Source organism: Centroberyx affinis, unplaced genomic scaffold (assembly GCF_046629955.1).
Source record: "Centroberyx affinis isolate AG114_WGS23_722 - 3 ecotype Tasmania unplaced genomic scaffold, CSIRO-AGI_Caff_v1 ptg001311l_1, whole genome shotgun sequence".
Classification (NCBI taxonomy): Eukaryota; Metazoa; Chordata; class Actinopteri; order Beryciformes; family Berycidae; genus Centroberyx; species Centroberyx affinis.
This window is the reverse complement of record NW_027279816.1, coordinates 1,320-17,139: the sequence shown is the minus strand read 5'-3', so window position 1 is coordinate 17,139 and position 15,820 is coordinate 1,320. Positions and strand designations below refer to the sequence as shown.

The 15,820-nt window shown below is 41.1% G+C and overlaps 1 protein-coding gene across 1 annotated transcript; it reads right to left on the bottom strand.

The window, feature by feature from the left end:
* Window positions 1-787: 787 nt before the first annotated feature.
* LOC139649275 (mitogen-activated protein kinase 14A-like) lies at window positions 788-15,526 on the bottom strand (the record flags this gene model as incomplete). Its single annotated transcript, XM_071525626.1, has 11 exons — window positions 788-3,140; window positions 3,405-3,578; window positions 3,990-4,068; window positions 4,986-5,065; window positions 7,963-8,034; window positions 8,303-8,417; window positions 8,596-8,643; window positions 8,997-9,026; window positions 9,826-9,937; window positions 11,491-11,549; window positions 15,397-15,526. Coding segments are annotated over 11 exons (967 nt in total), but the record flags the coding sequence as incomplete, so codon positions are not given.
* Window positions 15,527-15,820: the final 294 nt, after the last annotated feature.

The following is a 15,820-nucleotide window of genomic DNA, read 5'->3' as shown; positions in this document are numbered from 1 at the left end:
TGTTACTCGGCTGCACAAGCTTTCTCTAATTCAACAGGTGGGAGCAAGCCGCAGGACAATGCTCCATTCTAATCCTCCTTGAAATTATGCTGACTTAGAAAAGGTTATCCAATTTTTTTCAGGAATGGGAGGGGGTGATCTCTGCTTTTAAACAGCAAGGGAGGAGACAAGCTAGTTTTAAAAAACATGAAAAGCTACTGAACAGACCAGGAGGAGCTTCGTTCATGAGCGGAGTTTGACAACAAGCTTCAGAAAAGAGGTAAAAACAGCAACACAGCTGGCCCGCTGTGTGGATATTGGCATCATTATGTCTCAATGAAATCTCGACATAGCACACCTTAGTTTCAGGATTGGTTATAAGGTCTGATATCGCTAAATTGCAGGTTTAAGAAAGATAAGGCTTAGAGCACAATGTAAGTATAGCCTATTTTAACAGGACATTTCACCTCTGTGCAGTGCAGTTTTTACAAACCAGCTACCATGAGGATTGACGTGAGCCAATGGGCGTCTCTTTCTGTCACATGGTACATCTGTATAGTATACTTCTGTATACATTTATTTTCTTGATTTGATCCTTGTAAACCTTTGCTTGCAGGGTAAAGTGACAAAATCATGAAGTGATATTGATATGGGTGATGCTTCTCTGCATGAGCAGAGGACCCTGCATCATAGTGACAGAGACCTTGCTCTGCCTGTGTTATTCTGCCGCCTACTGGTAAGAGCATGCACATACAGCCTGATACAAATGTAGATACAGAGACTTGACTAAAATGCACTGTAATACAAGTTACATGTTTGAAAAATAGTAGCCTTTATTTTCTAATGGTGGTATTTACAGGTGATGTGGCCTGCTGTCTTGGTACAGAATGTAGTATAGTAAAAAGATAGTCCATTCCAATGTGAATGCATCTCAACCAAAGAAAACAACCAATAAACAAAACAACATTGTATTGACACTGGGAATTGCCTGACAAGATAAATATATTACCTAACCTATGCCATTGTGGTAAAATTACAAAGTATTCAGCTTTGACCTTCAGCATCCAGTGAGTAAACGTACACTCCTTCCCACAAACATGTGCCATAAAACTAATGATGGAACCGACCCCCATACTAAACTACGCAAATCAGCAAATGAATAATATGGTTCTAGCATTACTCAAAAAACAGTCAAGTATTACAGAATCACAGAATAACATCAACTCTTGATTTAACACACAAGGAGTAAAATCATACATTAGAAAAAGCACTAACTGAAAAAAAAAGCATTGCTGATAAAATTTTGAAGACACCGATATTGTTTGCTTGATATTAGCCATGGCAACTGTGGATATAGCTTGTATGTGATGGGTAAAGCTACTTGAAGGCCCAAAAATTATCTGCAGACTAAAATGTTTCGCATACACAAAACCATTGTATTGACAGTAAATGGTTGAACACTTCTCCGAATCAGCTCAGTCAACACTTGTAACTTCTTAGTGGTTTCTCAGTCAATGCAAAATGTTAACATACCATATAATATGTTTATTTTCCTTAGATTCCTTGAACTTCTGTACTTTGAAAATATTTGGAAATGCTTATAGGGATACTTTCAGAGGACAGTAGCTCAGGGAATAAAAAGTAAATAAATACATTAAACTCTGCACATTTGGAATAGATGAGAAACAACTGCAAAATTAGGAGTTCAGTTTGTCAAGTTGATTGAGAGCAATATGGTCATCCGCCACAACTGTACATATAGTTATAACAAGAAGTGTTAGTTCTGATACACAAGCAGTAACTGCAGTCACCACGGCTAAGCTGACATAAGAGAGATTATTGATGATAGGTTTGGTTTCTGATATAGTAAACTCTCCATAAATAATAAAAAAGAAACTTAAAATTCTGACAAATAATATTCTCTTTTACATTGATATACAAATGACATAACAAAAGATCATAAATACAGGGCAGACTGGTGCCCCCACATTCAATAAACAATAGTAATGTATTTTAAAAATGTAATATATGATTAAAGTACATTGTCAGTTGATGTGATGAGAAACATCAATGTTCAAAAACAATAAGCCAAATCTGGCTTCATCATGCTTAAGTGATACAGTTTGTGATAATGGTGACTGTTTTCTAAAACATTCATCTGGGAGCAGAACAGAAGTGTTTAAGAAAGAATTGATACTGAGAAAAGGAGTGGAAGCAGAAAGAGGTTAAGCAGGCAAAATAAGCTAAAGGGACACATAAGCAAAATGTGCAAATCTCCACACTCTTACAATACTTCTGTAAAAAAAAAAAAAAAAAAACAGTGGACATTATAAGCCTTCACATCCAACACTAAGAAACACATGAAGCCTTGAATTTGTGCCACTGAAAAGTCAGTTTCTTGTTTTACAGATTCAGCCTACTCTATACATATATTTTTATTAAATTACGTCAATTGCCATTTTAGGCTAAAATCCAATTATTACTTTTACACAAATATGCTAACTGCTACAATCATTGGAGCACTTATTTATTTACAAATGTGCAGCCATATATACATTTACATAATTCTAAACATCTAGCATATAATTTTAATGTGTGTGGGGAGGATAAGCTTTAGACATATCATTTCCAGCCTTTCAATCCAACTTTTTTCTTTAAATGTAGTCGTAACTGCTGGATAAGAATTGTGACTCTTAATAAAATACCAGTCAGTGGTTCAGCTTGTCCAATTATTTTGAGATACTGAAAGCTGATGTGCAATTACAATTTTTGTGAGTCAAAGAGGGGACACAATATAAACAATAAATATGATATGCTGTCTGAGGAAAAAGAACACACTAAAATGATAAAGAAAATAAGTCTGCCTCAGCCCAGTGTGCAGAAAGCAAAGATAACAAAAAGAGCAAGGTGGGGGCCCAGGTGAGCAGGATGCCGGTTTTAACCCCTGAAATCGCCATGAGCCCCAGAAATGAATGACGGCAGGCACTTGAATGTCATGGTTGTGTGCGTGTGTGAGGAGAGTGGTGGATAGTCAAATGATAGTCCTCATAAAGTGTTTCTTGGAAAGAGACGGATGCAAGAAGAAACGCCTCCTCAGGATTCCATCTCGTCTCCGTCAAATGATGGCTGCTCAAAGCTGAGTACCTCCTCATAGGTTAGCCCTAAGAGACAAAAAGGCAGGGTATAATATTTAATCACTTTCCTCACTTATTTTCAAACTATTCCACAACCAATTTATTTGATACACAAAACGCAAAAATCGACCTATTCTTCAGCCCAATGGCTCAGAAATTCCAGCAGTGGGGGATGTATGGTATATTGTGATTTAAAATAAAACATGAGTGTTTAATTATCAATAAAAAAAGTATTAGTTCAGGCTATCCCTAAAAATGTACGGCCCACCCACCCACCATCTGCAAACTTACTCTTCCATTCCTCAATCTCCAGGTCGCGGCTTTCGAAGCTCTGGTCATACGGCTCTGCTTCAGGCTCGTCGTCTGGGTCGTGGTACTGGGAAAAGTAAGCGTGGGCCAGAGCCTCAGGCGCTGTGATCCGCTTGTCTGTGTCCAGCACCAGCATTTTCTCCAGCAAGTCCACCGCTTGAACACAGGAAGGATGAAGAGACAATGGTGTGTGTGGGAGAGAGAGCAAGACAGAGAGCAAAGAAAGGACAGAGGGACAAGAAAGAGAGGGACAGAAGATGAGGAAAAAAATTAGGGTGTTCAAAAGAAATCATAAAAAAATGTGAGTGGCAGAAAAAGTTGATATTGAGAAGCTGTTGCTGAATCAACTACAACATGCATCCATCCATCCCTTAAAAGAATCTCAGATCTAACAACAACAAGTGGACAGGTGTAACGACATGTTGTTAAATAGTTGTCACCAATGACCAATAAGTCATTAAAGACACCCCTCACCAAATGGCTTAAAATGCCACTAGAGGGACTCAGAGAGCCAGGTGCAGCATGAATGTTGCATGACGCTGAACAGAGAAGTTAGTAAAGAGTTACCTTGGGGGTTGGCGCCGATAAACACATCAGCAAAGTTCCGCTTGGGCATCTGGGGAAGTGAGTTGATGTAGTTCCTCGCCTGTGAAAAAGAACACAAAGTGCTGAACCTTTGACAGAGAAATGCTACCAAAATGGGCAAAAAAACCTATTTAGAATCTTTTAACATACTTATTACTCCGTCAAGGAGGTTACGTTTTCGGTGCCGTTTGTTTGTTTGTTTGTTTGTCTGTCTGTTAGCAGGATTACGGAAAAACTACTGGCCTGATTTTCATGAAACTTCGTGGAAGGGTGTAGCATGGGCCAAGGAAGAACCCATAAAATTTTGGAGCGGATCCGAATCCAACTCACGAACAAGCAATAATAGTACGAACCTTGGCGGAGGGCTGCGCTCTCTGAGTGCCCTTCTAGTTTGATTAATTGGATTCGCCTGTTGCAACAGGAGCAATTAAATAACACCAAAGTTGCGTAAACTGTACCAATCAGGCATGCTTCAAGCAGGTGGATTTACTTCATTATTGGATTTATTTTGGATTTTAGTTAACACCTAGATCAGACACATCATCCAGTATGTCCTCATCTTAACGGACTTGAGATGTGTTGCATAATGACTGCAGAATGATCAAAGATCTCTAATCTTAAATATCTAATGTTAGTGCGAGTTCATTCTGATGAGTGATTAAGTTAAAAAAAAAAAACACCAGAGGCGACAGATACATCAGAATACACTTCACTGGCAAAGCACTCTGGGAAGCCTTGAGAGGACAAGCATGGTGAGCCAGAAAGGAAACAGGGAATTGGTGGAGAGAGGAGAGTAAGAGAGGCTAGTCAGCCTGTATGCAGATGACGAAAGAATATTTCAAAACATTATATCAAGACTAACAATATCTGTCTGTCTTAGATGTAAAACATGAATGTGGGTGATAATTGGTGGACGGCTGTAGCTTGGCCCACTCGGGGAGCAGCCAAGGCACATGGGAACGCGGAGGACGGTCTCACCTCATGGCTGGGCATCCTGCTTATGAGGGAGGCCGGGGGTGTCCCCGTCAGGCGCATTATCTGCTGCAGCTGGTTTATATCTATAGCTTCTGAGTCAAGGGGCAACAGTATGGTTGGTTAGGGTGGTTGAGTTTGTGTGTGGGGGGGGGGGGGGGGGGGGGTTAGGAGGGGGGGGCTAAGGAGAGGGAACAAATGACAGGTTGAAGATGAGGAGGATATAAGAGGGAGGAAGACAGATGTGTGCTGTGTCTACTCAGACAGTCCAGACACTGTAACCCGGCACTGCCACCGGGGGTCTCATAGTTTGTCCCGTGAAAACATTGGTGGATTATAGGAGTTCACAATACGTGCTGGATAGAAGTGGAAATCAGAGCCTCATGCTGGAGAGCAGATAAAGCTGTTCTCATCTTCAGAGCAAAACAGGTTCAGCGTAGAAGTAGTAGTGCTAGTGCAAAGTCATAGAAAAGACTGACTAGCTTGTGCCACAGCAACACAGAGGCAACCCAAACGTGAAGCAAGAGGGACAGTGGAACAAAATGGAGAGGGATTGTGATTGACACTCACAGACTCCGAAGAGATTTTCATCAAGAGCTCGGACCCTGCTGTTCCGACGAGCATCATTACAAGCTTCAACTGATCAATGTCTACCACGCTCACATAAAGGAAAACAGGAGGGATGGAGGGCAGTGGAGAGGCAGGGAGAGAGGGGGGAAAGGTAGAAGCTGTAACATGTGCCTGAATGTCCTCTTTCATTCCTTCAAAAGTTAGGAGAATGTGAACCGCAGTATTAACTCAAATAAAAGTGGATTTCATTATCTCTACTGTGCATTAAACTGCAATGCAGAACTGATACCGAATAATTACAACATAGGCCACTGAATAAAGGTTGAAAAATTCCCACATAGGCCACTGAATAAAGGTTGAAAAATTCCCAAGTAGGCTCATAAATACTCATAAACACCTATTCAATAGGGCTGGATTGTCTGTGGTGCGGTTTAATGAAGCAAAAGCATAAGCAAAAGCATCTGCATTTCCCTCAGATCATGTCATGCTATGTTAGTTGATTGTGCATTCAATACACCACGATGCCTATAATAATGCAATATGGAGGCGAGACATCACAGAAATGAAGGCCAACAGTGAGCTAAATAGTATTTCTCTATTTCACTAGAGTTTCTGTGCATACTATATGCGGTGTGCACAGTTGTCGAGAACTGCTCACGGATAGTGTGAAAGTGACTTGTTGATGCTAGAGTGTCTTCCTATTATGTGCTGCTCTCCACTGCAGCAAACATATTAGCCAGATAACAAGTACCTCTAGTTGCCTAGGTGCAAAAACTTTCAAACTAGGTAAGAAAAAATTGTGCAATTCTTGCAAAACTGATGTAGGTGTGCTTGTCACCCTTGCATTAGCTGCAGATGCACATTGGTATCACAAGAGGGTCGCAGAACGCATGCGCATTAAGACTGTAAACGCAGCTGAAGTGAGATCCTTTCAGCAAGTAATACCTGACAGTGGGGGGGGGGCGCCCCGGTGGCTCACTGAGTGGAGCGCACGCCATATGGGGCTCGGTCCTTCCCGCGGTGACCCAGGTTCGAGTCCGGCCCGTGGTCATTTGCTGCATGTCCTCCCCTCTCTCTCTCCCATGCCTTCCTGTCTATCTCTCACACTATCTCTGTCTAATAAAGCATAAAAATGCCTAAAAAAATGTATTAATAATAATAATAATAATAATAATACCTGACAGTGACACCATAATTTAAATATCAACCTAACTTCACCCATCAGCGGTAACTAGTAATTTTCCTATAATGCCATTCCTTGTCCAGTCTAGAATACAGTGAGTGATGGTAATCTAAAAGGTTGGGACTCCGCATAATTAACATGAACTTTTATCCCATGAGAACGGAAACACATATAGGACCAAACTCTTACTTGCTTCTTATCTCTAGCATTCACTGCATTTGTAATGAGCCAGAGGTCTGCAGCAGTCCCACAGTGGCGAGAAAGCAGAAGTTATGAGCAGTTATGATGATCACTAGATGGCGGGTGAAAGATGTTATCTAGTAACTATAATGTTATTATTACACCATGTACTATTACAAGAAAGAAAGAAGTGTATGGTCAAATAAGCTTTGTAGGTGGGTAGCTCTGCCACTATCTCTAAGTAATGTAGAGATAGTGAGAGGGCACACACACACACACACACACACACACACACACACACACACACACACACACACACACACCATGTGATAAAGGAGTGGACAGCTTGATTGGTCATTTAGAGCAGGACATACAAACACATTATGTAACAACCACCCCATGCTTTTGATCTTTCAGGGGGCCTGGCTAGTGTGTGCCAATGTCTATATTTGAGGTTGTGTTTCTGTGTGTGTGTGTGTGTGTTCAGTGTGTCCCAATTACAGAGAGTATTCATAAGTGTGCGTTTTTGTCTTAAAACATAGCTTTATGCTTTTTTGCTGTGCATGTGTGGCCTTGTGTGTGGGAAACAGGAAGGTGTACTGTTTTATGGAGAAGAAGCGGAGACAACAGTGGGCAGCGTTGACTCATAGACCACAGGGGACTCTCACTGTTAACTCATGCACACACACACACACACTTGACAATTCTGATATGCAACTGATGCACTCTCAGTAAATATTCAGTAATGTGCTAAACTTGGCACTCACTTAAAAATGCATATTTCTTCACAACCTAAAGCTTGTTACAATTAATCCCCAATTGGTTTTCATACAAAGACATACAATGCAGTATGCAAAACATGACAAATTAAGTGAGTGTCTCTGCGTAAAAAAAACTGTGGCATTAGCAGCAAAACAGCAGTTTGTGTGAGAGTCCAGCAGTGCAGAGGACAGTGGATCTCTTTCAGCCATTCTGTAGATCTAATCACAAGTCAGTCCTATAAGAGGCTATTTTCACCTCTGCAAGGCAATGACAGTGGTGGAAGGATACGGTCTGTGCCAGGGAAGAGCGTTCGTCCGGTAAGTAGTTCAGCCATGATGCAGCCCACTGACCAGATATCCACTGTAACACGGGGAAAAAAGAAACATACAACAAATAGCACAGTGAATAGTCTAGAACAGTACACAACTTGTCTGTATCCTATTCAGTGGCTGAGTTCAAGTTGAAGTCTTTTAACAGCATAATGCAGATAATCCTGTAGCAGCTTTTCCATCTTAATCGCACATGGATGTCAGAGAGCCATTTCAATGCAATTTCAAGTTTGTGAAATTGTGTATGATATCATGTTAAATTCTTAATAACCTTTGAAGCTGTGTGTGTGTGTGTGTACCTGTCATGTTGTAGTGCATCCAGTTGAGCATGATCTCTGGGGCTCGGTACCACCGGGTGGCTACATAACCCGTCATCTCATCATCTGTGTGCCGTGCCAAACCAAAGTCCAGGATCTGAGGGATGCATGGGAGTGGGTTTTTGTGTGTGTGAGAGAGAGATAGGGAGAGAAATATATATATAGAGAGAGGGAGATGAGGACATACATGAATAAACACCATCCCATCCACAATCAATCCAATCCAATATATGATGAACCTCATCTCTAAGTTGACTATAGAAGTTTTTTCTCACCTTGAGCTCACAGTCTTCATTCACAGCGAGATTACTGGGCTTCAAGTCCTGGAGAGTGAGCCAGAAAAAAGGCGGGAAGGAGACGTCAAGAGGAGGGCATAGTAGCAACAGAAAGGTGTTGTGGTAACATTATCATGTTGTGCATATCGCACATGGCTTCTTTAATCAGCCATTGGGTGTAGACTTCCCTCTGTCTATGCTTATCGAACGCCTCCAACTAGTACGGCTGATGTAGTATAATTTTAGCCGTCTGAACATAATGAGTGAGGTGGTCAAAAGGAACTTGTAACTGATACCCCTCTAAGAGGTTTGATCAATACACAGCATGTCTTCTCTGATCTACTAGAGCTACTTCAGAGCTCATGTGTGTTCATGCACATGTAGGGAGGCTCGTAACTTACTCTGTGGATGATGTCTGCAGAATGGATGTACTGTGGGGAAAAAAAATAAAATGATGATGATTAAACTTAAAATCTTGTGTCAAATTCAAGTTTTACAAAATTTGGCTACAGCATGGTCAAAGATACAAGCTCACGATCACTACTAGTAATTCACACTACTACATATGAGTTGCTATTTTTATATTGACATCATAGCTTGTTTGCTCCTTCTAGTAGTTCATTTCAATTGTAAAGGTTACTGTGTGCAATAGAACTTGTGCCATAGAAGCTGGAGTAGTGTTGGTAACTCCTGTATCTGCCAACTATTCCCCTGCTCCCCACTTTCTTTGTGCCAAATTTTAAAGCTGCACCTGTTTCAACTTTGAAAGGAAAGCAGATGGAGAATAGCCAAAATAATATGGCACGGAAATTACTCTTTAAAAGTAAGCCCTGTTCGTGAAATACTGCACCAGCTTATTGTTTTATACTTGATTTTATCATGGGCTATAATAAAGGCCTACTGCATAAACACACAAATCCTCGATGTCTAAAACAGAAGCCGAGTTCTAGAGAGGATTCTGTAAACCAAACATTCATGGTAACAAACATTGGTTATTGTATCCCATCAGAAATTGAGCAAACTGGAAAACTGTAGGATGTTATGCAGTTTCAGTATACTGATGTTGGAGAAGTAGGTTGCTAAACATAAACCATTTTCAATCAGTTTCAAATCAGTTGAGTAAAACAGCCTATTTGTCAGCAGGGTGTAAGGGAGCGTTCAGTGGGTGTGTGGCTTGCTGAAATATGTTGGTATGCTCACAGACCCAGGTGTGGTGAAAGATAAGCTGACCTTTAACCCCCTGAGGATCTGGTAGATGAGGAACTGGACGTGGTCATCAGTCAGCTTCTGACACTTGACGATGTTGTTGAGGTCCGCCCCCATTAGGTGGGTCACCAAGTACCTGCAGATCATGCAGCCACAGCCAATCAGATAAATTTCATAAAAACATAAAGAAGACAATAAACTCTGTTGTATCCAAATTCTGAAGCATGTCTGTTTTAGTGTTATTTTACGGAAGCGTAATGCATTCTCTTGAGAAAAAAAAAATTGCCCTGTTTTTCTGAATTAACGAGATAATTATCTCAGAATTCTGAGAAAAGTTTTCATGAAAAAAAAAAACTGCTCCGTTTTTCTGAATTTACGAGATACCTCAAAATCCTGCGAGAAGCTCTCACCTGCATGGAGTAGCCTACGGTTGCAATACCATCTATATTACTTAAAGACACAAGTATCTCCCAATGTTTCAAATCAAAAGAAAAATAAAACTGGATTAAACTAAACAGGCGGGACATGTTTGCTTCCATGAAATCGAGCTCTCAAGTAGGAATGAGAGCTTGGGATTTTGAGATATCTTGTTAATTCAGAAAAACAGGGCAATTTTTTTTTCTCAAGTGAATGCATTACGCTTCCATATTCTTTTATTCATTGTTGTCTAATGGTTTATAGAGCACTTTGTAACTTTGTTTTTAAAAGTGCAATATACATTTATTTTATTGCTAATTGATTATGAAGTGAAACTATGCAGTCATAGCTAGTGGTTCATGCTAAATTCATGCAGATAAGAAACCCTGAATGGGGAAGAAAGCTGAGCCAGTGCAACTGACATGAAGAGGGTGGGAACGTGCAACAGCAATAGTAACCTGGTAGGAGGATTGTTTTACTCATCTGTTCCATAGAAGTCTCTTATTGGCTTTTGACAGTGGAATGTCTATGGCATGCAGCCAATAGATCAGCTGGACTAGGCAATTTCTTGTTGGCTAAAATTTGTGTGTGTCCGTATGTGCATGGTATATTTGCATGATCTTCCATATTACGAGAAGATACCAATATGGCCTGGCAGCATGTGCATGCCAGGATGAGCCACTGGAGTGCACTGGAAGGATTTATTTTACCGTCGTTTTGTCTTTCTTACTGCTTGCAGGCAAAAGAGAAGAAGTGTCACATCTTCAGCTGTTGTTCAATTTCAGTGCTGTTTGTGTGTGTGTGTGTGCAGTTGCTTCACACATTTTCACGAGCACAACATGCTGATGACGCTACGGCTTGCAGAGAACTCAAGGTCACTGATTGAGTATTCTGTGCTCACGCACACAGCCTGCACCCCTGGAGACGGCCAAATGGCTGTTACCATGGAGACTGGCTATAATGTGCACAGCGCACGTGTTCACCCTACATTCATCTCTGTAAACTTGCCACATGATAGACTCACGTGAACTTATGTAGTCGCATCATAATCCCTTAGTTCATAATTGTAGCTATGCTTTCGTGTTAATCTTGCAGCCATCTACTAAGATGAATGGATTCATTGTGAGAGAGAATAAGGGAAACAAAAGCTATAGGAGAGGCTGAGACAGAAGAGAGGTAGGGAACGAGACTGTAAAAAGGAACACCCAGGAATCAGAGAAACAGAGGAGAGACAAAAAGAGAGCAGTGAGGCAAAGAGAGAAAGTAACTTACACATCATTGAACTCCTCTAAGCTTGTCGCCGGTGTGAAGACATCTAATAGACCAATCACCTGAAGGCAAACAGAGGTCAAAGGTCAGAAAACATAAGCAAAATCTCAGCAAAAACCAGGAGTGTTCATTCACACTCCTGGTTGTTTGTTAAACAACCAAACGGCCAATTTCCTTTGATGATTTCTCATCTATCAACACGTACGCCTTTACTACAAGAAACAGTACTAGTGGTTAGTAGTTTTGTTTCAGTCCTGATATTAGAGTGACCAGCTGCTGTTGGTCGGTGAGGACAGTAGACGTCTATAATTTTCAACTGAGTGCTGTAGTCATTATGGAAATAAGAACACTGCCTGCTGACCTTGATATGATCCTGTCACCACTGTTCACATACTAGATAAAGTTCAATAACTATGAAAAAATGCCTTATTTAGTCAAACAAGCAGACTAGTGTCTAATCACACTATTACAGATTCTAAGGACTCTAACTTCAGTTACCAAGTGGTTCTTCCTCTTGTGAAGCACCTCTTGATCAGCACAGATTACAATCTTATATAAATAGCTTTTACCAAATGTGTGGGATTGACAATAACTGCTGTAATAGATATGATTCCAGGGAGGAGAGGTAGTGAACAAGTTGTGGAGAAATATCTGCATGGAGTTGATGCTTTTTGCAGTTAGTTAGGATAAGCACCAGTAGTATGGTTAATGATCTGCCTAAGTGAGAACAAAAGAAAGTATTTATTTAGGGCACAAAAGTAGAGTCATATCAGAATGACTTACGTGTGTCTGGTTTTTGTATGATTGTTGCAACAATGGCCGGTTGTTTCCAATACCTAAGTCCTGAGCTTGTTTACTTGTTTTATGCACTCTGATGAAAGTTTGTCAGCTGAAATGTATTAATGTTTCTTTCAATGTGCGTACACGTCATTTGTGGGATTTTATACCCTATTCTCTTTTTCAAGTACTCCTCCTAAGGGGAAGTCAGTTTATGATTGCACAACAGGAAATCCATGTAGAGCAGAGAACACCAAAAAACAATGTGTGAATCAAGCGACAGAATATAATATTCTGCATGTATGTAAGAGTATGTTAGATAATGATTATGTGCACATTATATAAACTTGTTGTGTATGGTTTCAGTGAGCAAGAAAAAAGAGAGATAACGGGCAACAAAGATAGGGAAAACACATAGAAGGATGTATGTGTGTGTGTGTGTGTGTGCGCGCATGTGTGCGTGCACGTGCGCATACGCACACATGCATGCATGCTGGTAGAGCACGGCCATCAGTGCCAACCCCGCCCCCGCCCCCTGGAGAGAAATTGAGGTGGGTAAGCAAGTGTTGTAAAAACACAGTAGCAGCCCGCCCACACAGGGCACAATCCCACAGCTTATTGGTGGGCCTGAGCCAAAACAAACAGCTGATTGGTCCACTCAGGCCTTCCAAAATCAAAAACCCAGGGAGTCTCCTGGCAACAGTGCAAGGATAATCTCACAGAAAAACACAGAATCCCTCCTATGTAATGCATAAAGGGTATTCAAGTGGAGGCAATTTATGCACACTTTATGCAGATGGTTTAGAGAGGAAAAAGCTTTATCAAGAAAGGCAACTTTGTTTTTCTGTTGCAATAAGCAGAGACTGACAACAACATGCTCATCAATCATAACAAAACTGGTGTGTGTGTGTGTGTGTGTGTGTGTGTAAATAAATAAGTTTGTACTATGATTTGTTATGTTATACGTGTCATACGTTTTTTGCAGATGTATGTTTGTGAGACTGTTATACTTCCTGAAGATAGAAAATATGGCAAGAAGTACTGATTCTGAACAAAACTGTGGTTCTGCTACAGACCCGTTTCTCAAATGAATGCACAGAGGCACTTCACCAGCACCAATGCATCATGCAACATTCCAATTCCAATTCCAGGATTGCTTAACACACTGTTCAAGCTGTCCCAGTGGTGAAATAAGGGCTTGTATAGACAACAGGATCCAGGCAAGGCAATGTTGTGTAAGCGTTGAACTGTGTGGACAGAGTTGCAGCCAGTTTAAGTTGTGCTTTGGCATGAGATATGAAGTTTCATATGGAACTTTGTCAAAACATAAGCAGAGGGCTGGATTGTTTCAATATGGCTTGGCTTTACTGCCGTGCAATGTACTTCAGTTGTCTAAAGCAAGTATCATGTAAACGTGACATCCTGGGCTTGAAACCGGCCCAGGACCTTTGTTGCATGTCTTCTCCCTCTCTCCCCCAATCTTTCCTGTCTCTCTCAACTTTGAACTATCTAATGAAGGCAAAAATGCCAAAAAAATATTAATCTTAAGTAAAAAGAAGACTCATTTATACAACATTTGGCTCACTCATGTATTGTAGTGGTCAATCCTGACTTTTTCTAAAGCCACTTCTTGACGGCCTAAAGACTATCAAGGCACCCAAATAAGACCTTTTGTAAATCATTTCATATCAATGGTTGATTAGGCTCAGCATTGGTGTCCAGAATGGCTGAATATTCAATGCATGAATTCCAGGATGAATGAGTGACAGGCCACACCGGTTCTAACACATGGACTATAAAAAATATGTACACTAACAGAAGCTTCCAAACTTACTCACACACTCATATACACCATTGACCACTTGACTCGCACCCCACGGCACACAGAAACCCATCATCTGTACTTCAGCCTGACAGATCACAACCAATGACATTTCATAACTCATGAGCGTCCCTGCAATTAGGTCAGAGTAAGTGAGGCTAGAAGCAGCAACAGCACACAGTGTTATCACCTTGCTGTACTCTAGCTACAACAAAAGGAACCAGGAACTGTGTGTATGTACTTGTGTGTGGGTAGGTGCATGTGTGGGTGTTTATATACACATGTGCAATACTTATACATACACTCAGGGACACAGAAAACCAGGCCGAAAGCAGTGATTGTGGGAGGGGAGTAACAGCAATTGCCCTTACCACAGTAAAATTATGTCAACCAAAATCACTGCAGCAACAATATGAGAAAAGCCACCACTAAAACTGATAGGACTACACTTTGTGCAGCATGACGACATGTTTGAAATACCTACTAGGTGACACACTGCTCACCAAGCTGCCCAGCACAACATGCTTTTAACCTCTCCCTGGGAAACCCCTAACAGGGGATCACATTAACCAGATTCCCCCTTGTTTGAGGCCAAGTGTGTGTGTGTGTGTGTGTGTGTGTGTGTGTGTGTGTGTGTGTGTGTGTGTGTGTGTGTGTGTGTGTGTGTGTGTGTGTGTGTGTGTGTGCCTACTTGAATCAAAAGCAGATTTACACTTAACACTTAAATGGTTCTACAATTTATTTGCCTGCTTTCCTGTTGTGACTAGTGGAGACCCTGACGTCACACCAATATTGACACTGTAGGTTGAATAGTCACAACACCAATGGTCACACTGGATTCCTGTCTTCAGGGAAAGTTTCTAGTTTTAGAGTTTCCTGTAAACTCCTCCCTTATGTGGGTCAACATAACCATAGCTACCACCCTGAGGGCATGTCTAAACAGAAAGCCAATTTTCTACTGTAAAATGTAGTCATTAGCTAGAAATCTAGAAATCAACAAGGATATAGACAGCATAACAAGGTGAGCAGGGGATGATCTCAGGCCAAGTTGTAGTTTTTGGTTCAAATCAGCAATCCGGTGGCAATGTTAAAAATGCTGGAGAGGGATGCCAGAAAAACTGAAATGTCAAACAAGGCGAGTGTGGACAGTGAAGTGCTGTGGACAGAGGTTTAAAGCATTATTCCACTTAGTTTTAACATGGATCCAATCTTGGTGATTAGTTTATATTATCTTTTCATGGCGGTCAAGTACCAAATAACGCTCATGTGGAATATTGCTGTAAGGCCAGCGGGAGCTGCAGGTGACTTACATTCTCATGCTTCATGTGTTTGAGCAGCCGCAGTTCTCTGTAGGTCCTCTTGGCGTGGATGATGGACTGGAAGGGTCTGGACAGCTTCTTCACCGCTATCTTGAGGCCCGTCTTTATGTCATATGATGAACTAAGAGAGACACATCAAACACAGACGGCGTCAGAAATTGATAAGACCTACGTCAAAAGTAGTACTGTATCAGGCCAATAACAATTCTCATATCAAATTCTTAAACAGTGTTCCTTAATTCAACTGAGAATGAGATGTTCCACTAGAATGCGTAGGTGGCCTCAATCCAGTAAGCAAACCAAATCATTGCATAACACTGAGCACTTGGTTTCACTTCATATTACACTCTGCAGCCTGAGGCGGTATGGGAAACATGACAGAACTTGTTGCCAATTATCAGCTCCATTGTGCAGC